The sequence below is a fragment of the Ischnura elegans genome, chromosome 3, assembly GCF_921293095.1.
Source record: "Ischnura elegans chromosome 3, ioIscEleg1.1, whole genome shotgun sequence".
Taxonomy (NCBI): Eukaryota; Metazoa; Arthropoda; class Insecta; order Odonata; family Coenagrionidae; genus Ischnura; species Ischnura elegans.
The window spans coordinates 129,919,988-129,946,152 of NC_060248.1; the positions used below are offsets into that span (position 1 = coordinate 129,919,988).

A 26,165-nucleotide genomic window follows, 5' to 3' on the forward strand; every position below is an offset into this window, starting at 1 on the left:
TTCATGTTTTCGGTACTAGACGACATATTTAGGAAGCAAACTCCACCGATTCCCGGAAACTCTCGCTGCGCTAAAGAAGGCGACGGAATACAGCGATACTCCACTGGTGACTACTGCCTTGTGACGTCACATCTCAATCAAGATGGAGGCACTGTGTTTCAGCGCAACATGAAAATTTCCGACTTTCAAAACGTTTTAAAGTGCATACCCCAGATGCAGAAAATAAAAGTGACTATACTAATGTTTCTTTTTTAGGCTAAACTTTCAAATTCAGCAATAAAAAAAAATTAGTGCACTTCCCTATTACCGTACAAACACATGTAAGAGATGCACCCCTATTTTGAGCATCGGTGCTTTAGAAAAAAATTTTTGCTGCACTCTTTTTATCCTATCACACAGTTTTGCAGATGTATGTCTGGACTTTCGACAGTTATCAAAATTTCCACTTTCAATACTAATTACATATTTACTCTGCATTTTTCATCTAAATTTACACGATATGCATGGCACTCGGAGAAAAATAGGTATCATTCACTTGTAGTCTTAACCTTATTATGCTTACTAGGGACGGTCAGATCGGATACCTCAGATCCAAATATTAATGGATAATGCCCTTCACCGCATACTTCGGATCCAAATTTTTTGAAGTAATTGAATCTGAATGAAAAATTTTAAATCAATTCTTTCGTGAAAGCAGTGTCCCATAGGAGGGAGTAGAAAGAGTTCTGATCCTCTCCTCGCATATGTCGTTGCACTACGATGCTTGTCCTACTCACGAACAATTTTAATTAAAAGCTCTCGTAGCAGTATTGCAATAGAATTTTGGCTGCGGAAAATTTTAAGGCAAAACACGACAGGCACATAGTGTGAATCTTCCCAAGAGATTGAATGACAATCAGGGGAATCTCAGCACCGTAAGATAATAAAGACAGCATAGATTTCACAAAACCACACTCGGCCACCATCAGCCCATATCTCTGTGGTGTTTTTTCTTTCCGAGACCACACAGACCAATCATTATCTTCAAAGGAAAATATCAAGTTAGATGGGAACAATGGAAATGTGTTTCATTCTTACGCCGTCTTACTGACTGACCGTTACGGTCTACCAGCTTGAGGCATGTGCATGACGTGCATTAGATTCAAAAAAGTATGAGCCTTAACGCGACGCATATCAGACAGCATTTGAATTTTTTAACCTCTAATTGATTGACAGAAAGATTTACAGTTACAAAAAGGCTACTAATATTCAACATGGTCCAAACTACACAAAGTTGGAAGAAATACGGAGCATGAGCGCATTCAAACAAGACGAGATGGACTGAAAACTTCAGGCAACGCAAACTGAGTATATCAAATTGCTGCATCTTCGCTCCTATGCTTTGAAGGCAACAACATCACATCCAAGACCGGACGTGTTCGTCCCTTGCTCCTCTGCTCATAGCATCGTTGCTTGAAAGACGGAGGGAGGACGCTCCTTCCCCTCTACCTCTCCTTTAGTGCTCTTCACTTACAAGCATTTCTGATTTCTTCTATCCGCCATTTGGTCCAACAATGTACACACTCATTTGAATTTTTTAAACCGAAGGTTTTAACACCAATATAATTTTTAATTGCAACAATCCTCATAGCAGCTTCTGAAGATGATTTTTGAAAAATCAGGCCCTTAGCGTGATGGAAATTACTCGGCAAGACAGATGTTGACTATTAACCGGGTATTGTCCTTCAAAACTACGTGTTTCTCTAAGTTTTATATGTGATAACAATATGCAGTGTAAATGCCGTGGGATGCCCACTTGTAGCAGTAAATTTAGCATGCCCTCCAGAGCAAAAAAACCCCGTGCAATCTTTTCCTTGCTCACCTCTGAGATACCAACGCGACGGCATGATACTTACGAGTAAGAAACGCAAACAGGAGCATAGTAATAATACATCACTAAGAGGGTAACTGCCCTGCCTGCCGCTTGCTTTTGACCGAGGGTTACAGATGACTTACTCATGCTGAAAACCAAGGCCACTCAGTTCCCTTTGGACTTGCGACCGGGGAAAAGGGAGGGGGGAGGGAATATAAGAAATTCGTATAAGAGTCGCAACCCCATTTTTGGCCGCAATTTCTGGGAAAAAAGGTGCATCTCTTACACGCATTTATACCGTACTTCTTGAACATACATTAATGTAAATGTGTTCTTTGCTTTTCCCATGCTTATAAAGAGGTGACATGACTTATGGCATTCAGGAAAAGCAAGAAGAATGTTTGAACAAATAGATAGCAATCTTGAGACCCAGTTCTATTACCGTAAAAACTAGGGATGGGTCGAATAGTAGATTTCTCGAATTCGAATATCAAATCATTGCTCGAATATTCGAATACCTCGAATTTCGAATACTAAACGATGAATGTGAAAATGTTTGACTAGGTCGACTATGCCGCAGGAAACCCGAGATTTTGGCGAGTAATTGTGATTGCCTTTAAAGGATTCAAACAGGAATTTAGCTGATTAATGGAATATTTTAATTTTATGTAAACAATAGGGTAGTTTCCTTCATTAAAAAAAACGAAAGGCATTGATTGTGATTCGTTAACCACCATTGGAGTATTCATAATATACATATTATTTGGTTCTAGAAATACCGGTTTAGATTAATGGCAATGGTAAATTTTTTCCTCATTTGAAAAAGGCCAGATTGGCGCCCATGCGATGCCACTCCTCGTGACATCACAGGGACCTTGTTTATACACTAGAGGATAGCAGTATTACATCGTCTGAGGTTACCAATGCATGCGTGAGGCACAGAGCTCAGGGAAACATGTCTTAATAATCACTTACTAAAACTGACTAAGTTCGGAAAGTTTTCTTCGTTTGATAAGGTATTAATAATCCTTATTTAAGCCAAGGGCTACCTGCTAGCATGGTACTCGGCTACCTGCTAGCATCCTGCGTCGTATTAGCGCTCAGTGCATCACCCCAAGGTCACCTCACTCGCGGCAGCGGGAAGCAGAACGACATCACGCGGAGTTTTTCCCGGCAATCATACTTACTCGCGCGCTTGAAAATTTTCACTTTTAATTTAATCGCGAAAAATAGATATCGTCTTATAAAAATCTAAAAGCGTGAAATACGTACTCCAGGAGTATTAATATTTCGATTTAGACAATAAAAAAATAATAGAAAAGCGCCCTATTTGAGCATTACGCCAAAATGCTAAGCCTCCGTCGTATTTCTTCGTCTTTCCGGCATTTATTTTCTTGCGTAAAATGCTTAAATAAAGTCAGAAATACGTCGTGTTTGGTCTTTTTCTTTTTTAAATTACGCGCACATTACTAATATTTCAATCCAATGAAGGTGTAATAATAATTGCCGAAAGTCACTGTTAGACACCTTTCGAGCTAGTAGATGACTCATGCAACAGTTGACCTCCAGAAAGGGGGAAATTCGAAGCAGGTAGGTAGAAAAAGGTCAGTGGGTGAGAAAAGGGGGTGGGCGCGAGACCAATTTTATTTTTCTCGCGTAACTTGATATTATTTTCGAAGCAAAGGTCTTCGTAAAACTATCCCTGCGCGAGCCGGGACCTTTTGTTTGATTTCGGAGAAGAGGAAATCGTCGGAGGGGGTGGGGCGAACGCTGAATGGAGGGGGATAGCGGATCGTGGGAAATGCACCAATGTCACTATCTCACGGCACTGAGTTTCTCCCTATGGTGGTTTCATCTCCTGGGGAAGATTCAAAAGTGCCTGTAGTTATTAGCCACAAAGTGCACATGGTAAAACCTCGTCTTTTTTTTATCAAAAGATGGATGCGGGAAAATGGTCAGTGGGGCAGAAAGAGTGAAGGGTGAAACGCGATTCTATTATTTTCCAGTAACTTGATATTTGTTCGAAGCTAAGGTCTTCGTAATACGATCCCTGCACGAGCTGGGACCTTTTTTTTGATTTTGGAGAAGCGGAAATCGTGAGAGTGGCTGAGGCGAATGCTGAATGGAGGGGGATAGTGGATCGTGGGAAATACGACAATGTTGCTATCCCACGGCACTGAGGTTCTCCTGATGGGGGACACCTGGGATTTTGGGATTTTTTTACCCGATCAATTTCGGTTCCCCACGTCGAAATCTTTTCGCCGCTCTAACCCGCAAATTTGATGTAGTTCGTCAACTTGCCTAAAACGGCGCTGCATGGACTAAAAGAATAGAGTTCTCTCCATTTTTCCGAGTCAGCTACGAACGACGCGCGAGCGACAGTGTATGACGCGAAATTCAAAGTATTCGAGGTATTCGAGACGGCACCTTTGGCATAACTATTCGAGATCTCGAATATCGAATACTTTCTAGTATTCGAGGTATTCGAGTATTCGCGGATACTATTCGCACATCTCTAGTAAAAACCATGTTAAGCAAATTCATGTTAAACGAGGGATACCCGTATTCATTTAAGCTATAGCAAGTAGCAATTTATATTTGAGATAATCTCAGTATTATCGATGGAAACACAAGGAAAATCAGTAACCCTCACAAAATCCAAATTTTTAAAATTGACATGCCAAGGTGTGACACAATTTATATTGATCTCCCTCCAAAACGACGACACTAATCCACCCCTGATCATTCTAGTGGAAGATATTAGCAGAAGTGGCAGCAGAACTTAGCAGGTGGATAAGTATGTTTACCTTAAGTAAGGCATCAGTGGTTGGCAGCATCCATCCAACAATGGCATGGCCAGATTCGTGACATGCCACAATTTTCCTTTCAGATGGAGACACAACACTGCTTCTCTTCTCAGTGCCTCCAACCACCCGTTCTATGGCATATTCCAGATCATCACCAACCACCTTTTTCTTGCCATAACGTGCGGCATGCAGAGCAGCCTCATTGCATACGTTGGCTATGTCCGCCCCTGAGATAAATCCGAAAGGAAAAATGAATCAAGATTCCACAGGAGCAGCATGTCAACATATGACAACAATGATACTTTGGGTGCAGTTCTCTGAACGAGTTAGAAAATAAATCCTGAAGGACAGGTGCAAATTCTCATAAAACGGTATATAAAAAATGAATTTTTATCGACAAGACTTGTATCAAAACCTTAAGACATTCTGATCCAGTAATGCAAATTAATAAAAAGACAAACGAAGAAGTGTCTCACCACTGAAACCTGGAGTCAGGGCTGCCATTCGACGAACGTATGTTTCAGGCGTGTGCTCCAGTGCGATACCTTTGAGATGCAACTCAAATATTTCTCGGCGCTCTTCTTGGTTAGGTAGGTCAATTAATATGTGTCGATCAAATCGCCCCGGACGCAAGAGTGCCTTCGAAGGGAAAAGGGAAGGGGATAATTAGCACATACATATATTTAATGATTAATGTTATTTCAGAATACCAAACACGCATGGGACATATACATATTAGGTTACCATTTCTAGCTTTAAAAAATCTCTCTCCAGGGGTATACTGGATATGCCACCAATTTGAACACATTTACAGTAGGCAAATTGTCCTACCAGGATTAAGGAACATTAGAGATTAAAAAAGAATCTGCTGCCGCCAAACATAACAACTATCCCAGCCATGCCAATAAAAGGACTGAGATAAAGATACTTTGCCATGAAATAACATTTTGGGAAAGACTAACAAAATTTATTTAAAGCTTATTTGAGGTTCCCATTACTTGCTTAAAAGAAGCTAACACCAAGAGTCTACCAGATAGCCCGCCAATTTGGCTATGTTTACTTGGGGGAAACTAAGAGAGCAGTTGTTACCCAGATCAAGGATCATCAGAGATTATAATTCACAGTGTACGGCGATATCTGGTGGAAATGTTTTATATCCATGAGAAAAAAACTAAAATGGTAACCTTACACAAAATTTTATTTACTAAAGTACCGACCCGGTTTTGAGGCTTTGATAATGACACTACGTGTCGAAACCGGGTCGGTACTTCAGTGAATAAAATTGTGTGGAAGGTTATCATTTTAGTTTTTTTTCTCATCAGATTTTATGCACGCTATGCCAACCACAAAAATCTCCTAGTGGCCAATCAGATATCATCTGCAACAACAATGCCACTGTCGTGCGCACAAGACATGAATTGACGGATCACTCCATGACGCTGCACATTTAAGGGATCTTGCCAGGTTGTCAGCTGACCAAAGATTAAGAATATCTCAGTAAAGTTTTAAAACAAGTTTTACTGCACACAGACAGTTTATACACCCAAGTAGTGGAATAAGGCGGGGAGTGCAAATATTCTCGAAGCAGAGAGAGAGTCGACTGCCTTAAAGTGGGGCTTCATATGGGTTACGGCTTACCGTGGGTTTATTCTCAGGATGGCGAAACTAACCAGCAATGACTACCTATGAACTCTGATGACAAACTCCCCAAGGAACAACTAACAATGAATCTCCGATGATGATGAACTGACCTTGTCCTTCGGTGCACTTCCCTTTTATTCTACATCGGCCCAAGCTGGAAGGGGAGGGTTTCCGTTAGGCGTCCACACCTCTAAGATTAGAACCGAAAGTAGAATAAATATGAAATGGCACATCATGACTGAAGGTAACGGAATCCCACTGGACTGCGGGTAAAAGCAAAATAGAAATAGCTTTTACTACAAATTGGGAAACGAGGTTAAGTTGTGAAAATAGGTAATGCTCTCTCTTTGTCTCTTTCCTGTAAACGGTATTCATATATACCGTCCCTTGAGCTCACAACACCATACAGCAGGACAAAACAAAGATAATGCCCTTAAACAAGATTTTTGGAGAGACCAACCAATGAATCACGTACATAGTTAGAACCAAGGGGAGTGCATACGACAGACCCAAGGGGACTTCCCAATTCCATCTTATATAGAAGGCTTATTTCTGTTGGCACTTCGGTCGCATTCTAATCATTTTTCAAAAATGTCCACGGCATGGTGACGAGTACAATGCAATCAATTTTTTCCAATATTTTGTAGTATTACGCTTGTACTTGTGAGGAATGGCATTGAAAAGTTATGAATTTGATAGATCATCACATGCATAAATTTTGTCTAATGCCCCCAATTATACCTAATTTCCCCATGAAACTCGGATCACTTTGTCCGTCAGCTACGCGAGTGGCGACTTTTGTGAACCCATTAAAATGTACGGTGAGCGAAAGAAAGCACATTTACAGGCTGACTTGAGGATCCTCTTTTGTAATATTCGCGGTCAGAACAAAAGAAGATTAAGTAAGTTCAGACGTCTTCCATCAGATACACCCGAGACATAGAGAGCAGTCTATTTTTTTCCCCCTATAGTTCTGACGCACCCCCACGGCACTCACCTTGTCTAAAACATCCGCTCTATTTGTGGATGCTAGCATGAGCACCCCCTCCTTGGATGCCATGCCATCCATTTCCACGAGCAGCTGGTTCAGAGTCTGCTCCCCTTCTCCGGATGCACCATCCACAGGACCCCCAGCACCACTGCGTGCCGTGCTGCGCTTTCGACCAATGGCATCTATTTCATCTATATATATGATACACGGAGCCCTTTTCTTGGCTTCCTTGAAAAGATCCCTTTATGGAGAGAGAACAATGCTGTCATTACATAACATATCCCAACAGGATTTAAACAAAAAACCAAGGGGCTTGTGTATAAATTCATTTCAATTTTTTTGTGACATTGTACCCCTTCGCATCATTGATAGCAGTAGAATTTTTCTAAATGCCAATCAGACATGTAAATTTGTCTCTTCCAACTTGGCACGTTGCGGAGGCAATGGTTCAGTTATAAAGAGTTAAAGTAGTGGCCTGGATAGAAAGAAATGCCTTAACACACCTCCCATGTGAAACATGATGTGAAACACAGAAATATTTTTAAGCGATGCTGACAACTAAGAATTGCAAGTGCCACGTAACCCTGAGTAAACACTCTCTCTCTATCAATACCCATTGTCAGTTTTTAGCACCCTTCAACCATAAATGGTAATGATTTTTAAGCACAACCCCTACACTATATGGTTGAAACATTGCAACAGGCTAATCTAAATACCAGTGAAGTCAAACAACGAACTTCAACAAGAACAAAAAAAGCAAGATATTTACACCGAACTATTCTCAGATGTTTATTTCATTGAATAATGAGCATAAAAACAAGTGGTGATAGGCACGCTGTACCTAAGTAAGTTGTCTCTAATCTAAATGACAGTCTCAGAGGTGACACCAAGTATGATTCAAGCATATCAGTCATGAGATAAAAGGATGAATATTCAAAAGAATAGGTTATTATTGTCATCCACTAGGCACAGGTAATAGGGTAATTTCCTTCATCAAAGAAAACAAAAGCCATTGATTGCGATTCCTTACCCACCATTTGTGTATTCATAATATACAAATTATTTGGTTTTAGAAATACCAGTTTAGACGAATGGCAATGGTCAATTTTAACACTATTTGAAAAAGGCCAGATTGGCGCCCCACGTGACATCACAGGGACCTAGTTTCTATACGAGTAGAAGGAGTTTTACATTGTCTGAGGTTACCAATGCATGCATGAGGCACAGAGCTCGGGGAAACGTCTCTTAATAATCACCTATTAAAACTGGATAAAGTTGGAAAGTTTTCCTCGTTTGATAAGGTATTAATAATCCTTATTTAAGCCAAGCGCTACCACTAGCATGGTACTCTGCTACATGCTAGCACCCTGTGTCGTATCAGCGCACAAAGCCTCACCCCAAGGACACCTCACTTGCGGCAGCGGGAACCAGAACGACGTCACACTGAGTTTTCCCGCCATCATACTTAGCCGTCGCGTTTTCCCTCGCTTGAAAATTTTCACTTTTCATTTAATCGCGAAAAATAGTTATCGTCACTTAAAAATCCAAAAGCGTGAAGTATGTACTCCAGGAGTAATAATTTTTCGATTTAGGCAATAAAATAATAATAATAAACCACCCTATTGTGTAAGATAAATTGACATGCAGGTGAGGACAATTTTCATACTTTGAATTTTATCTCAGTACAATTGAAGAGCAAAAGATAGTCACCTAAGTAGTACAAGGAGTCAGTGAAACACTTTGCTAGGTCATGCAGGAAGTACTAAAAATTGAAGAAAATATTGTTTAATGTGCAGTAATTCATAATACATATTAGCCATTGGAAAAGAATTGCTGCAAGAAAATACCAGCACTTTCAATGAAGCTTGTTAACAACAGTAACAATTGCAATCTAAAGGGTAAGAATTGATAGAATTCCCTTCATGACTACAGAAGCTATAGCCTGAGTCTTTATGCATGAGAGCAGCTAAATATTTGTTCCATAAAGAACGGCAAAGGAGTGAAATGTGTAGAAACAAACCTAACACGAGCAGCTCCAAGACCTCCGATCATTTCCACAAACTCAGATCCATTCATTGATAAAAATGGCACATTAGACTCTGTCGCAACAGCTTTGGCTAGCAAAGTCTTGCCACAGCCAGGTGGTCCAAGAAGAAGAGCTCCTTTGGGGACCTGTAATTAGAATATATAATTAAGGCCATCACACCTTTTTTAACACTCATGAATCCTAAATTAATTTTTTTTAAATGCTCCTAATTAACAAAATCGGCACTGAGGGTCTTACAAGAGCCTTTTTGGGTGTTGCAAATTTTAAATGAAACTGCATACTTCGTATTTTCCACAGTTTTTAATTACCCACATCAATTACAACTACAGAGCGTTGTTTTAAAGGGGGGAGGGGAAACCAACTAACAATACGTACTGGAGGAACGATAACATTGTGATGTGTTGTAGCAGTAAATTTGTTGCAGTTGTAAATTTTTCAGAAGTTTTGGGTGCATAGAATTAGGTTGCTGAAAAATGCGCTGTTATTCATAGCCATGATGAAGAAATGTACAACACTATCTGAATGACTTGTCAAACTTCAACTTCTTTCAAGAAAATATTTAATGAATCAAACTCATCATGAACAATAATAGGTGTACCTCACATAAACGGGCTCACCACGTACCTTAGCTCCTAAACTTCTGTAGTGCTCTGGTCTCTTGAGGTAGTCCACAAACTCTGCCACTTCTTGTTTGGCCTCTTTCAGCCCAGCTACGTCGGAGAAGTGCACCCCCTTGCCTGGACCACTCAGCGGATCCACCAGCGTGAACTTAGCTCTTCCCATCTGAGTCTGCAAGCGTGCAAGATCAAAAGTTAATCACAATTTCTCTTGAATGCACCTCCATTACCTATTTTCCACATTTAGAACTAAGGCGGGAGGCTATACCCTTGTGAATTCCGGAAAACATTAAAATGATGGTAATTTTTAAGGTGGCTCCACAATGAAAGTTTTTATTTCACCAGCTTAATGAACAATTTTTAAAACAATTGCTAATGATCCACTAGCTACTTACCTATGCATAGCAGGCCTCAGGGGTATTTTTGGTAAGAGGCATTGCATATCACCAAGGAGCCAGGGAAAGTAATGAACTGTCCCCCCAATGCAATGGCTCTAATCAACCCATGAGTTCATGGGATACACAGAATGGAAAAAAAACTCAACAGGAGGACAGGACTACATTAATATACAGTGCAACCTCGATAAAACAACACCCCACGGTGCACCAATAAACACTCGCTATAGCGAATTGTCGCTTTACCGGAGGTGAAGCAAATAATAGCCAATATACCTCATATTACTCCTTTATTTTTATTTTCTCGCTTAGACATGTTTGGTGTTTTTATGGCCATGGTGTGTTCCATCAAATGCTTTCTATTCATGCAACTCATGGACGTGCGGGTATGCTGACGACTGCTTTCTGCCGCCCGAGGAACAAAAGAAGATCAAGCATTCGGGAATGCTAATGCCACAATATTTTCACCAAAATTAACTACTTATTTATCGAACGACAGGTTACTACATAAATTTGAGCCTGAGCACTCCATTAACTTCATTTCTAACAGATCGCTAGCAATTACAGAGTATAAGGAGTCTTGGTGTAAGTTTTTCCGGCGGTGAAACACTCGCTTTGGCGAAAGCCAACACCAAAAGGGCCTTGTAAAAACGAAATTTTTAACATGCTTATTATAGGATTAATTGACAGTGCATCGGCTATATCTCGTAATATCGGGGGTCTCGCTATAGCCCATACTCGCTTTAACGAGGTTCCACTGTACATATATAAAAAAAACATGTAGGGGGGATCAGACATAAATACGCAACTTATTTTTCCTGAAAAATCCATGAGGAAGGTTAATAAAATATACCACAGGGGCTTAACTGATATCTGCCCACTTTAGTCATTGAAAACATTTGACTTAACAAACAATGTAAAGCAACAACATAAATAAAGAAGTTATGTATTTACAAAAGTGTCCATGCTGATAGGTGGCCGCATGGTTCTTGACCGTGAGATGAGGGACAGTATCAACCCAACTACAATGAGAGATGCCAGAAGCTTCCCAGCCGTATCCGAGCTCCTTTCATAAACAACAGGGACGCCACATCCTTCCTCAGCAGGGATGCCAAGACGACGCTCTGCAAGCCTCAGCTTCTCCTCAAACTTGTTTGTGTCGGCAATGTTCATGTGGAAATGCTTGTGCTCCATCTACGAATAAATACATCATTGAAGAGAGGTGGAATTGGTGGTGCATTGACTCAGAGAAATATTTCATCAAGAACAGAAACATTAAAAATAAAATAGCAAAAAAATGCATCAAGATGAAGTTTTCAACATAAGACAAAAATGTAAGAGATTAAAAGATGTTAAGTGGTGCCATAGATTCATAGTAAAGGTGACCACTACTCGTCACCACTGCACAGTACATATGGAGGAATTAAGAGCTTGAAAGTAAAAAAGGAACATTGAAGAATTTTACACTTTGATTCAAATCAAACTTGGCAAACTAGAAGATTACAGTTAATGCATTTGAGAAATTTTACTTGCCTTTGTTATCCACGAGTCGAGATATTAGCAAACAAAATTTGAAAAGATGCAACCTGCACAATGCGGTGACGTCATGTTCACCGTATCTACAACCAACACTGCACCACAAGGAGAGCCCCTCTAGGCCACCAGAGTTTGTAGGATGGTGCAGAGAGAAAGTTTCTTCATTTGTTCATTGGTCAGTGCCTAAAAGCTAAATTCTATCATCCTTCAGAAACTCTAAATTTTTTTCCTATTGACCTCCTTGATTTCATCACATCATCCAAGGGGATTTCATTTCTCACCTACTGCCTGAAATTTTGGATAGATTGTAAGCTCCACAACCAGTGGCCTATCCGGATGGATTCTTTTCCCAAGCCTCGACCAAATACCTCTTTATAGCATAATTATCTCTGGAAATGTATCGTGATGTACTGTTGAAGACTCAATGAAGAGCAATGTGAATAGGCAAAGGCCATACCCCTATTAGAGGAAGTTCTGTGGGGCTCCTACATTTAAAAATGATTGCGTATTGAAGCTAAAGACAGTGAATGTGATGTCACCGCATAGTGCAGGTTGCAGTTTTTTCACATCTTGATCGCTTATGTCTTTACTTGTGGGCCGTGAGAGCACATAGAATTTCAAAGAATTTATTGTCCTACTGTAATATATGAGCCTGACAAGTTTAATTGAAATGGGGGTTAACACTTTGTTATGTTTCTCATAAGTTCCTTCTGGAGAACTATGAAAACTTGATTGACAATAACACCTATGCACTTTGCACAACTATAGGTAAAAAATATACAGCAATATTAACTCAAAAAGAAGCATGAGAAGCAAAAGGACATAGAAAATAGAGGCACTCCTCCCGACCACTGCTTCTTGAGCTTAAAAAGTCTATTTTCTTTGGTATCACCTTCCTTCCTTTGATTACAGCTCCATCGTGAAGCACAATGGTGACAATATCTGCATCTGGTCGCACTATTACTTGCTCCACCTCTCCTTTGGCAAGCATATGATGAACAAACTCTTTCCATGACACATAGCGGATTACCTGTGGAAAGGACAGAAATAAGGAAAAGCATAATTTAAATAGATTAATGGTTGGAGCGTAAAACCAACAACTATCACCACCTTCACATAACTTAATGGGCGGTTAACGAGAGCCAAAGTTAGGTCTTTCACATGAACTACAAGCATTGATTTGATGATAAAGAGAGGAAATTATACACTTCAGCATTAATACATGACATTATGAGTGTCACTAGTGAACAAAGGTGAAATAGAATATACAAATATCAGCTACACGGGGAACTAGTTTCCAAACAAATGAACACCAATTCTATAACAAAATCAATTACTCCTATGATACCATTGTGTTAGTAGGCATAATGCAAAATGAAGGAAATTCAAACATAGCAGATCTCAGTGATTCTACCCAAAGTTTGGTTGGGATAGACGAGGGTAGAGCTCACTAAAGACTAAGCCATAGACATGAAAATGTTCAAATTCAGGGTAGGGGGCAAGTTCCTTTTTCCATGCACACAGGTGGAGATTGGTGGATCGGGATGGAGGAGCCCTGGGCCACCAAACCCTTTGAGGACTTTTGCTATGGCATGTCGAAAGGCTTCACCCACCCATTCAAATCCCAGACCACTTGGTTGCAAGACAAGCACTCTACCCACTAGGCTACTCATACTCCCCGAACATCTTATATCCTTGAATTCTTCCTACAAATTGATGGTTTGAATAGATGCACCGGAGATGCAAGTGTCGTTTTCTAGATGAAAAATTTGAACTTTTTCTCGGCATCAAAAAATACACGAGGGCCCACAGAGAAGACGTAGCCATAGCAGCATTTCAAAACAGGCTATTTACATGGTGCTGTCAATACTTTGCCAACAACCATATGCCATTTCAATTCATGACAGTTTGGTTCTGTCACCTGTGCGTATATATGCAATTCCAACTAATGGCTTTGGTTCTGTTTCTTGGGCACAATTTGTTCTGAAAATCAGAATTACTAAAGGCTCTACCAAGGGCATTACCAGGATCATAACTAGGGGGGGCAAGCCATGGGACATTATTTCCTCAAAAAAATAGTTTTATTTTAGTTACATATCGTATACTAATATATATCATTTTTTGTGGGTTTGAAGAAAATTTGTTGAATCCTTTCATTTCAATTCAGTACTGATTTTGCATAAAGACTTTTGCGATTTTTGCTTCTAGGGGGGGCAGCTGCCCCCTCCTGCCTCTCACTGGGTACGCCCATGGGCTCTACCCTATTTTAATACTTCAAAAGAATTAGAAGGCAACTGTGACATATGCCTTTGAGCTTATAGAGCATCTCTTTAGTCAGCTGAAACTTGGTCTGTCATTTGAGTCCAGGCCACCCACCAGCATTCCCCCAGAGCTTGCCAACAGAGACGCCCATGAGCGAGGGGCTCCTCATCGAAAAAAGGGGTTGGGGTGCGGAACTTATGAAGCTAATTACATCACTCCTATGCCACAAAACAAAATTGGAGTGAGATACTTTGTGAATGTTCCTTGATAATTGAGAAGAAACTCTACACTTCCAGAAGAGAATTGTCTGTGCAAAACAAGGGTGGTCCTACCCTTGACAAGGTTGTGGAGGAATAATATACTCTCAAAGAAACAGGGGTCCTGGCAGGCTTTGTCAAACAACCAAAACTTTTAATAACCATGCATAATAATATTTCCATTCATCCAGTGAAGAAGAGTATGACAAAATTGTGCCCAACACTAATACCGTTTTTTTTTCACACCTCATGCACACACTGTGTAAGCTGCAGGTCATTCTATCTCAACTGACCTGATTTTTGGGGGTCCACATGCTCATCATCACAGATATTGGTCATTTTCCCCCAGTATCTAGTTACAAACTCAGTTAAAAAACATTTAAAATATTTTGGCCCACATACCTATACATTCTAACACAAGAGTACTTGTACGTATCAAGTTACAGAGGACAATGCTACTCATTAGTCAAATTATGCGCATAAACCATTTTCGCACTAATGTACAATCTAAAGTACACAAGCTAATTTAACTTTGTGATTAAAAGTATACCCCACAGCATGGCATTAACATGCTGAACTAGACCTGTGCGCCAACCTTAGGGAGTGCTCACGTATTACATAAGCTTATTTTTGGTACAGAAGGAGTCAAGTCTTTTGTTGAGGCCCTTCAGCATATTAGGTCCTTCACCAAGTGAAGCCTATCTTCAGGTACATATAGAATTCTGAAATTTGCTTTAAAAGTCAACTTGAGGGATTTACATCACTGAAATGGGGGTGAACTAGTACTTTAATTTGCCATCCTTATCCATGAAAGAAAGGGCAGAAAAGGAAATAAGACAGGAGTGAGAAATAGCACCTGAATAAGCACTCATTGCCCTTCAATTAATTTTGGAACGAGAGAAGGGCTGTTACATAAGAGCATAAAAAATTATCGGTACAACAAAACGCGTTCCAATTCTTAGTTCAGGGAGATCCCTCTGAATCAAATATTATATTAATAGATGCAGAACTATTTACAAATGAAGGCTTACCTCAGGCTGATTTGTGTTAGGAAAGAGCAGTGAAATAATGGCAATAAGCATGTACGCAGTCAACATCCAAAGGAATGCTTTGGCCAGCAATGACGTTATTTTATTTTCATCATCCTCTTCTTGACCAGGCTTTTTGTTGCCTCCTGAGCTTCCTTTACTATTATCTTTCCTAGACGCTGAGTTAGGTCTTCTATTTGAGGGATTTTTATCACCGGAAGCATACACAACTCCTCCATTCAGCAGAAATCTTTGGTGGTCTTCTGGTAAACCGGAACGATGGAGAAGGCTGACAACAGCACGATACTCCTGAAAAATCTGCAAGTAAAAGGTACTTGGAGGATTCAAATTCCTGACAGCGATGGTTAGTTACAATGCAAATGCGCAGTAATATTACACATGCAATGGCAATTAATTCAACAACTATATTACTTTGTTTTTTTTGCTAATACTTCCACAAGCTTCAAGTCAATGAGACTAGAATAAAATTTCCCAGGAAAGTACATAAACTACGAGAAATTCCACGTGATATTACACCTGTTCAATGAAGAAAAATTACCATCGGAACATATATATAAACCTCGTTTTACCTTTTTCCTAGCATAAATTGAATACTGATGACAGTTAAGGAATCTTAAACCCGTCGAAAAATGTTTAAAATTGACAACTTTTTCTTCTTTCTTGCCGACTAAATGCGACTCCCCTACGACATTGCTGTAGAGACGATTCCAAAGGCGTCGATTACATATAACTCTTGAAAACATTCTCTTAACAAAAATATTAACGTGACGGTCAATCATGATTGAGAAAAACTATAAACAAAGAACTTCGTAAATGTTTTGATCGCTTTCGTCATTCTCGCGGTGGAGAAACAAAACACTGACGCGTTTCGCTAGACCAGTCACCAACACGCGCGTAATTTAAATTGGCCAAGACTTTCTTGTGCCGTCTAAAAATGATCATAAATCAAAGCTCATCATCAATCAGAGACCCAATAAAAAAGTCTTCATTAGAAACCGTTCTTATGGTGTGCCTAACTATTTCACTATGAAAAATTATGCATAAGCGCTCACTGTTGACGGATTCAAAAGCATGATAAATATTGGTACCTTAACACTTTTGCGTTAAGTATATGCATTGATCGAATCTCTTGATTCGGAGGAATTGAACTTGAACGGATATATTTTTAATGCTTAATTTCATTCGACGGAATTCGTATAAGTCCTGAAGGATAAAAATGGTCTTACAATGCTTAGTACTAATTTTTTTTAAATCTTAAAATCTATTAATTTCCTAGGTACATATTAAGCAGTGGAGAGCTCTAGTACCTTTTACTGAGGCTATTTCTCGAAGAATATTTTATCAGAAAAAGATGTGTAAATTCGTTATTATTTCCATTGAGATGTTGAGGTTTGAAATTAAAAATGAAATTTGCAAAGCTTACTACACAAGAGGATTATGGATTAAGAAGTGGTGAATTAAAGATATTAATTTGTTTTCCTCATTTTCTTGACTCTTGTGTTTATAACCATTTTTTCCATATATACACTCTTTAGTATTTCTTTATCTGAAGGAAAGGGATCCCTCACGCTAGTGCTAAAAACCAAAATCATATCACTGGGAGGGTGTGTCGTGGACTGGGCTCCGGAGTAGGCTGGGATTTGAACCCGAACTAAATTTCATGTGGGATCTTGCCCTTGGCGTAAGGTATCAATAATGGCACAGGGATTACATTTCAATAAAAGAAAAAGGAACTCTACCTTTTTGAAGTCTCTGGAAGTGATGATCAGGACATCCAAAAGTGTAAGGCAGTGGCGCTGGTAGAGCGGTCATGCCTCTGAGAACCTAAGTGCAGGCGACGATGAGGAATCACCCAATTCCCTGAGGGGGAGTGAAGCTTAAAACAGGATTGAGAAATTACCATGAGATTTGGATGAAATAGGTTATGGAGTTGCTCATAGCTTGGACTTATGACGAGAAAATGCTAATGCGATTCGCCAGGTAAAGCAGAAGGGCCCGTGGTTCAAACAACAACAAACAGTTAAAACTTACAGAGTGACGTTCGGCACTCTCACTCCATAACAAAATGTAGGCAGTTAAAAAGCAACAGCAACTTCTTAAAAATATCTTTTACACCGACTCCTCGTTCAGAAAGATTAGAACCCGCAAGCGTTCTGCTAATAGTGTTGATTCCATTTCCACTCTTACTTTCCAGCCGTTTGGTCACTGTCTTCCTTCTCCAGCCTCTCCTCTTTTATGATAAATAGGGCTGTTCGTTTACGACCCTCCACCTCGCAAATGGCCGTGTCCCTCACGACACATTCTGCTGATGGCCTCTGATATTTGAGGGTACACCTTGGTCCAATTAAAGTGGTCCACTGAATGATAGTTTTGATGTGGACTACAAACATAGGCACACTTGATTGCTCAATTTATTCATTCCCAAAAACCTAGTAATGTCATTGCCACTCATACCAAAAACTGAGGCTGTACCCTATTAAGGGTAACCATGGGGCTCAAACCTCCCCAAAGGTTTTTGAAGAAGTGGCCAATTATTGTACTCAATTCCCCTTCTGCTCCCACCACTGCAGATTTTTTTTCTTTTCTGATGAACAATCCTTCACATGTCTTAGGTGGCCCAAAAAAAGGCACTATAGGTCCCAGATGCTGAATGAGTATCATTAATATGCCAATAGCTATGTCTTAAGCCTTCTCTTACCCATTAAAACGAGCCAAAATTTAAAAAAAAACTTAAAAAAAAAACAAAATATGTAAAGAAAATTGGGAGCCATCTCAATAAAATTAAAGAAATGAAAAACTTACAACTTTAATTACTCAAATCAATCACTGTTTACATACAACCAGCTGTCAAATTATTAACATACACACGGAACAGAAAAATCCTGTGACACAATTCCTTCACGTGTCACTTTGGGGTAACAAAAGTCAATGCAAAAAATACTGAAAACATCATTTTTACAAAATCAGGATGGCCAATGTGGATTTCAATGAGTTACTCCCGTAAAATGCAAATTGACTTCCCATCATAATTCAAGTCAGCACGAGAAGGGAAGACTGACTTCAGCTGCCCCTCAGGATCAACAATTTTGACTTGTTCCACAGTCAGGGAGTGATACTGAGGAGTCTCATGTTCACCGTCACCAGCGCCACCTTCATCCCCAATCCCCAAGAGCAGCGCCTCTTCGAGTAACGCCTCCATAGCAGTAATGCAAGCAGACTGAGACGCAGCACTGGTCACTTCCACCAAAATGTTAGTTGTCGACAAAGAGAGCTATTGAAAAAATTAAAGGCCCATTAGATGGATAATACGTGGCAAGCAGAGGAAATGATCTCATGATTATTTACAGTGTGCATCACATGTGAGATCTAAAACAATAAAAATTCCTGAATACGTACATGATAACAAATTTATCAAATATGTAAACACCAACCCCTATTTGTCATCCTCCACTAGTTCCATGTGATTCCAATAGCAGAGTCTTATTCACACAAAAAAACAAACATTTTTCATAATTGGCTAGAAGAAATACATATACTGAAACATTAAAAGAAACATGGCTGGTACAAAAGAAACTAGTGAGTCTTATTGGTAGAGGGAATCCCCTCCTTCCCCCATTCATAACTTCAAGTGATTGTGACACAGTTTCAGAATGATCTATCACAGTCTATCATGTCAAATAAATCTTTCAATACAGCAAGCAGACTTTAGCATGCTTTTGAAGGAGAGGAATACATGCACTGGATCAAAATTTCCATAAATTATACCACTTGAATATATTCCCTATCGTAAAGTCTGATCTATACAATCAATAACAGCTGATGCCGTGAGAGGAAAATCTACCGTCTCAAATTTGAAACAAAAAGTCAAAAGAATGAGAGATTTGACATAAAACAGGTACTGGCATTGATACTCAAAAATTAAAAGGAGCACAAAACAAGTGAAGAAAGGTATCATGCTGATTTACTGAGTATGGGGCAAATGAGCACAAGAAGTCTGAGATGATCTCCATTCCTAGGATTACTCATTTAGAAGCTTAAATACTTTAAATTCCACAACTGACTTCCCATGTTCTTAACACTTTCTAAAAAAAATAGATAAAACAGTCTCGATATAAAACATAACAGAAGAAAAGACTTAAAACATAGCTATCTGTTTTGCACTGTATGCAAGTTTTTAAGAAAATACCAGGAGCAGGGAAACCACTAGTGCCAGTCATTATTAGAAACAATCTACAATGCACATTCTGTCAAATAAAGAAGCTTCTGTGATTATTAATAACAACACCCATGTCAATATCAGTGCCCGATAGGTGTTTTGCATCCCTAACAACTTGATTATTTTCCTAATAAAACGTAAGAAGCTGGGTCATTGCAACAACCCCCTTAGAATTCAATGCAGAATTACTTCCACAAGAATATTTTTTCCAGTGAGAATAAAAATTTCAGCAAGATATTATTAGCCTATTGATCTAAATACAATTTTACCAGAATGATGATAGGTACATAATACTTATTCAAGCAATTAAGTCACCACTTACCTTGGTAATATCACTGTTAGTGATGGGAGGAAAAGATATGACCTTCCTTGATGAGTCAAAGAGGCAAGGGAACACGGGTTTTCCTTCAAGGAGATATAGGTACCTGAAAAAGAGACATAAAATAATACCAGAGCTCTTCATGAAAAAGAGAAAAATAATAGGAGCAACAATTTAAATACAAGTGAATTTGTTACACACGGGATTTGACAGTGGTAGGTAGAAATTTTGTGAAGTGAGAGCAATTTATCTTACATAGCTACATTTTAGGCTTTTAATGATTCGAAAAAAAGTTTGAAATGAACCCATTGATTGATGCCACAGAATTAATCTTTGCCCAGTTGGAATACTTTAAATTCATACACATCCCTCTTAGCCAAAACAAAAAGCTGCATGTTACATGCATACTACCCTAAAAATGAAAAATTGTGCACAAAAATACAGCAAAGCAGGATCACTTGCCTGTGTATTCCTGAGTATGCACTTCGCTTTTTCTCCTTTCTAAATGCATCCGCTTCACTCTGAAGCTGTGAAAAAAGCTCTGCAGCAGTAACTTCCTTGCTTTTCATCAGAGGATGAATGCGAATTTTTTCTGGCGGGATGGCAGTGTACATCAATGGGCCAGGAGCAATCTTTGCCAAGTCATGGGTGGCAATTGTAGACAAGTTTCGCTTCTCACACACACCGTCATGAAGTTTTGTCTGGAAAAAAAAGACAGTAATCAGTCAAGGGGAGGTAATTCTTGGGTAGTCACTGATATTCAATCAGAGTCACGCAGTTGTGCTGTTGCTGGCCCCACTATGGCTACCTAATACGAGGAAGAATGCTTTAAACGTAAGTGGCAAAGCGTGACATTCAAGCTTAGTCATCCCATGTGTGACGGGTGGCCCGTTTCCATGCTCTTTTTTTCATGAAATTTAACCTGCATGCATAAAACAACTCTAAAAATTGTGAGGTACCAGGTGCTCAAGGACTACCTCTTTCAGCACCTTCCATTTTCCTTGGACCCTGCAGGTACATGAACTGTACATGAACAACACGTGAGACCCTTGCAGTAGTTACATTCTATCTTTCACCTCACACTCGTCAATGTTCTCACATTTTAATTTATCGAGATACATCAGGGGATGGGGACCCATCTAATTCTCTTTTCAGTTTATTTTTCAAATTTAACTGTACAGTTTTTACATTTAACTCAAACACCACACACTTTGCAGCTTCGTACTCTTTTTTGTCCAACAGGGACCTCTGGCCATATATCCCACAGGGCCCCTGGATGACCAGTCCAACCCTGCGCTCGTGGTACTTTTAATGTAACACTGGACTTAAACGGAAGCAAAAGTAATCATGGAACATAAACATCCATTCACGCATCTGGAAACTGACAGACAAAATAAAATTTGCTAAAAAATATAGTGGGATTCCTTATTTCACCAATAACGACTTTTTTAATTAGTTCTTTATTATATTTTGTTCTGAAAGTTAATGCTAGGTAAGTGCCAACCATCGTCTAGATAATTTACAGGACAGTAGTAATAATGTTTAAGTGTCGAAAGATGCCTTTTGGATTCTATTGAGGAAAGGCAATTGACAGATTTTTCTCATTAGAAGAATGATGTAGTTCATTTTGATCATTGTAAGTCGTGGTGGGTCCTGCACTGCATTTGTATGATGTGCAAAAAATGATGAATGAACCTAGTAGAATGATAAAATAAGAGGTGCTGAAGAAAAAACAGACAATTCAGAGATAAAGTGGAATTTACACTCTTGGTAGAGCAACAAATGCTAGCTCTCTTGATACCAGCATATAAATGAACTGCAATTATTTTCATGTATATATATATAATAAGGGGTCGTGAAGCATAAAGTTTGAATTATTTTCATGTTACATCGTGAGATAGAGCAAGGTAAAATTCAAGGATACACAAGGTTAATATTTCCCATTAGAATTCCTTTCGTAAATCGCAATTACTTTTCTTTGATTGTTAATGAGGAATGTTTCAAATTTACTTGTACGTCTGCTTTAGTATTACAGAAGACAGTGGGCGGTGGGAAAAAACTTAATTTTAGAAGACTCTTCAATGGATAACCAACAGTAAATTAAGAGAAATGTATTCTCAAATATATTTTCAAACCCTCTCAAGAGTTTGGACTCCCTCAACATGAAAATCCTACATCCTTCCAGAATTCAACGTTCAGTTTTCAAAATATTAAGCATTTATGCTATTTCAACATATAAGTAAGGAGTAGAATATGCCATACAGTGAGTGGCCTTTCTGAATCCCATTCGTTATAATGGAAAAGAATGACTTAAGATCAAAGCCAGAGATACTTCATGTGCTTTACTTGCCATTTTATCATGACAGGAAAGAAAAAAATCAATTTTTTATTGCATACCAAAGAAAAAAAGGCATAAGACTTATTGTTGGTTTCATATATATTGAGCCCAGTTATTTTACATATTCATAGTAACAGAATTAATTTGGACCAGAGTCAGCCCCTATAATGTATAATGGTTGACTTTTCTACTCCATAGTTGATAACAATGTCTTAACTTTCTTCTCTGTTAAGTAACTCTCAGGAATCATAGGGTTAAAGTGAATGAGTGCCAATAGTTTTCCACACCCTGAGACAAAACAATCACAACAAATTGATTTCCATTCCTGGCTGATTTCATGAGAAGTATACTCAGAAAATTTAGCCCACAGTTGAGTGGATCTCTTTAATACGGAATGTGCCCCCATCTTTATTTAAAAGCAAAATTAGGGTTTTTAAATTTTAATGAAGCAATGGATTTACCTGAATTTGTATGAACTTCTTGAGTGTGTCTTCATTGAATGATACATTTTTTATAATGCAACAAACGATGTGTCCACGCACTAACTTCGCAGCATCCATCAACTTCACAGTAGGTGTGGAGTCCACCAGGTGAAGTACTTTCAGTTTGTTACACAGTTTGTCCACCTATTTACAATTCATTCAAAATTAAGAGAGTGAATATTAGTGAAATCCGGATTTCAACTATTACTTAGGCTAGGACTCGAGAGCTTCAATTTAATGGCATTTAATCTCACTCTACACGTACTCGATCTGATTGAGAACCAGATGCCTCCTTTTTATTCTTTTTCCCTTTCTTCCCTTTACCTCCGGATGCTGATGAATTCTCTGAAGACCGCGGGCAGTGCTGTCTGATGTAATCTAATACTTGTTTATAGTGGCACTGATCAACAAGTTTACTCAATCTTTTGTCGGACAATTTGTTGCCCTTCAGTAACAGCTCTATTGAAAAAATAGAACCAAATTGAAATAAAAATAAGCAATTTGCAATACCACAAGTGAATAGTACTCACCCTTCAGTTTAGGGGCATCAGCCAATTCTGCTGGGACAACCTTGATAGCGTTGTCACCCAAATTAAGAAGTTTTAGAGAACTTAAAATTGCTACAGATGCAGGAATTTCTTTGATTTGATTGCCATTCAATTTTACATCCGCCAGACTTACTAAGCTGGCATGGCAAATATCAGGAAAATCTTCGAGGCGATTCCATGAAACGTCCAAATGACTAAGCTTCACAGTATGCTCAAAATTTGGAAGAGCGGCCAAACAATTTGAAGCGAAGTTAACAGAAGTTAACTGCGTTAGTTCTGATAAATCTTCAGGTAATTCACTCAACTGATTTCGAGACACATCTAACATCTTTAATTTAACAAGAAGGCAAATTGCTGATGGAAGTTTGACCAACTTATTGGAATGCAACACTAAGGTAGATAAATTAATGAGGCTGCCAATTTCATCACCTACTTCGCTTAAACAAGTATCAGTGATACTTAGATAATTTAAATTGGTTAATGTAAATATGGACTTATCTAGACCAGATTCCTGAATTTTTTCTGAATACTTGTCTCCCGAAAGAACTAATTCGTGCCTCTTCTCCAATTTTGCAGCAGCAACTTCTGGCCACTCCATTTCTTCTTATTTCCACGGATCAAACAAATATCGGAGATTATTACACACAACACTCAGGAAAAGCTATTTCACGAGTGAGGAGATAGCGTGAGTAGAAACACACGTTTACACTTCTTATAACGTTTACAGCAAATGTTTACAAACTAATTGAAATTATGAAACCAAAGGAATTTAGTATCTTCATACACTTCATTACAATTATCAATTAATCACTACCTAGTATGTACGGAAAAACTTCAAATTTCACATTTGCAAGGCGGGTGACATGTTGCCCATGTTGCTCTGGCGTTAACGCCATCTGTGATGGACCGGTTGAATCACACTTAAACAAAATAACAAAGAATTACCAGAAATTTGCACAGTTATCCGAGTTTAGATTCGTGAAATCCCCATCCCGTCTTCATTTCTATGATTGCGGCACAGCCGAAGAGTTTTGATATCCAGTTTCTTCAGGTCTTCAAAGCGAAGAGGTAAAGCAAAATTTTCGGAGCATCGATCCTTACTGAATAACGACAATTTTATGGAGAGCTGGCACAACAGTTCGTTACCTCCTGGCCCACCCACGGTTTAAACTTAAGTTTTTCTAGGATGTCTCGTTGCTTGGCTTGCAGATCACGATTCTGAGATCATAAAAACAATTTCTCTAATGCTAATGGGTTCCTTCAATTACGAGCATTTTTATGTATAGTTTATAGACGAAGCACATTAAAAACCAACCATGTTCTGGATACCCAGACGGGACTTAAATATTGAGATGCAAAGACACTGCCACTGATGAGGCCAGCTAAGACGCTGTGTCTCTAGCTTTCCAGAATTAATACCCTGTAAGTGGGTGTCGCATTCTGCTCATCCATTAGAGTATAGCTGGATTAGAAGGGGTAAGGAGAGGGAGACTCCTGGCCAAGTAGGAGGCTTTAGGAATCAAGATTTGAAATTGTTGGATACAAGCACTCAAGATTTTATATTTCAAGTTAATCTGAAAAATGAATGCCAATATCAATAAGTGTAATAGGAACAATAGATAGTGGTGCAAAAGACCTTTCCCAACCCACCAAACACATCTGAACTTCACATACTCCTTTGATGTGAATATCTAGGCATATTACATCACAGAGGGCTATCTGGGATTCCCACCATGTAGGTAATTGGTATAATTGGGTACAATGGAATTTCCCCCTAATTGAGACTGGTACATGGCAGCTCCGTGATTTCTTAGAGATGTTTTCTCTGTCGCTACTTGCCTGAGCTAGATTCAAAAGCCCCTGTCTAGCACCCATTCAACTTTCTTCAATTCTTGGAGGCTTGAACACTATGTAGTGGTCTGCTCCTGTGGTGGGCAAGAGCTCTGATCTCTCACTCCCCCTGATTGCACCCACAGTTCTCAATGTCTCCAGTCTTAATTAAGGCTGGCTTTGAGGGCTATTCAGCCTTCCCAGCTGTTTGAAAATCTGGCTACACATGGTCTGTGAAGAATGTGCAATTCTATGCAAACAACTGTTCCTTACCTACTTGCCTCTATTTTATTGCAAAAAATCACTCCACATATCCAACTTTTCCCCCTCCACTACCAATCTATGCACAGAAATCCCCCATCCTCCATTCTTCATCACCCCATGTACAATGCCAACAGGGATGCCGACTTACAAAAAATATTGGGGGGGCCCAAACTGGGGATACTGCCCTAGAAAATTTTATAAGTAGTGAGTTTTAATTTTTTTAAGCATTTAAGAAGAGTCATATAATTAACATTAGAACCCTGATGACTCAATAATGATATCTGGACTCTCTGGGGAAAATCGAATCCTGACACATTTTTTCCTCACACCCATAACGAATTTTTGAGGGGGCTCAGGCCCCATGGAGTCGGCGTCACTGGATGCCAAAGGTGGAAATTAAGAGAATGAGACTAGCCATCACAGTGTCCTCCTCCCCTTCCTGCCTTTCAAAGATGGAAACTCCTTACCCTTTTCTCTTTTCCCATTTGCATTACCAGGACAGAGGCGTGTATATCGGAAAGGGCCCATGAGGTCAGGTTTCCCTTTAATGACCTGATAAATATTTTATAAAATACGTGGCTATAAATGATAGCTTATAACTGCTCGCAAAAAAGCAGTCATATAAAAATCATATCCAGAAGGATTGATAAAAATACAAAGCAAACAGGAATCCTACCAATAGAAAAGTAGTTATGATATTATTTCAGTCATCAT

The 26,165-nt window shown here is 39.1% G+C and overlaps 1 protein-coding gene across 1 annotated transcript in view; it reads right to left on the reverse strand.

The window, feature by feature from the left end:
• LOC124155284 overlaps positions 1-24,255 on the reverse strand; it is a 32,754-nt gene extending 8,499 nt beyond the window's left edge. The window contains exons 1-17 of the mRNA XM_046529001.1: positions 23,340-24,255; positions 23,075-23,268; positions 22,789-22,953; positions 20,452-20,690; positions 19,993-20,095; positions 18,449-18,725; positions 17,642-17,834; positions 16,343-16,382; positions 16,024-16,245; positions 15,437-15,751; positions 12,779-12,916; positions 11,305-11,544; positions 9,963-10,127; positions 9,312-9,463; positions 7,298-7,532; positions 5,136-5,298; positions 4,660-4,886 (exon numbers count right to left, since the gene is read on the reverse strand). Of these exons, the coding sequence (XP_046384957.1) occupies positions 4,660-4,886; positions 5,136-5,298; positions 7,298-7,532; positions 9,312-9,463; positions 9,963-10,127; positions 11,305-11,544; positions 12,779-12,916; positions 15,437-15,751; positions 16,024-16,245; positions 16,343-16,382; positions 17,642-17,834; positions 18,449-18,725; positions 19,993-20,095; positions 20,452-20,690; positions 22,789-22,953; positions 23,075-23,268; positions 23,340-23,955 (3,684 nt within the window). The 5' untranslated portion in view covers positions 23,956-24,255. The remainder of the gene's footprint in view (positions 1-4,659; positions 4,887-5,135; positions 5,299-7,297; positions 7,533-9,311; positions 9,464-9,962; positions 10,128-11,304; positions 11,545-12,778; positions 12,917-15,436; positions 15,752-16,023; positions 16,246-16,342; positions 16,383-17,641; positions 17,835-18,448; positions 18,726-19,992; positions 20,096-20,451; positions 20,691-22,788; positions 22,954-23,074; positions 23,269-23,339) is intronic.
• Between the last annotated feature and the right edge of the window lie 1,910 nt (positions 24,256-26,165).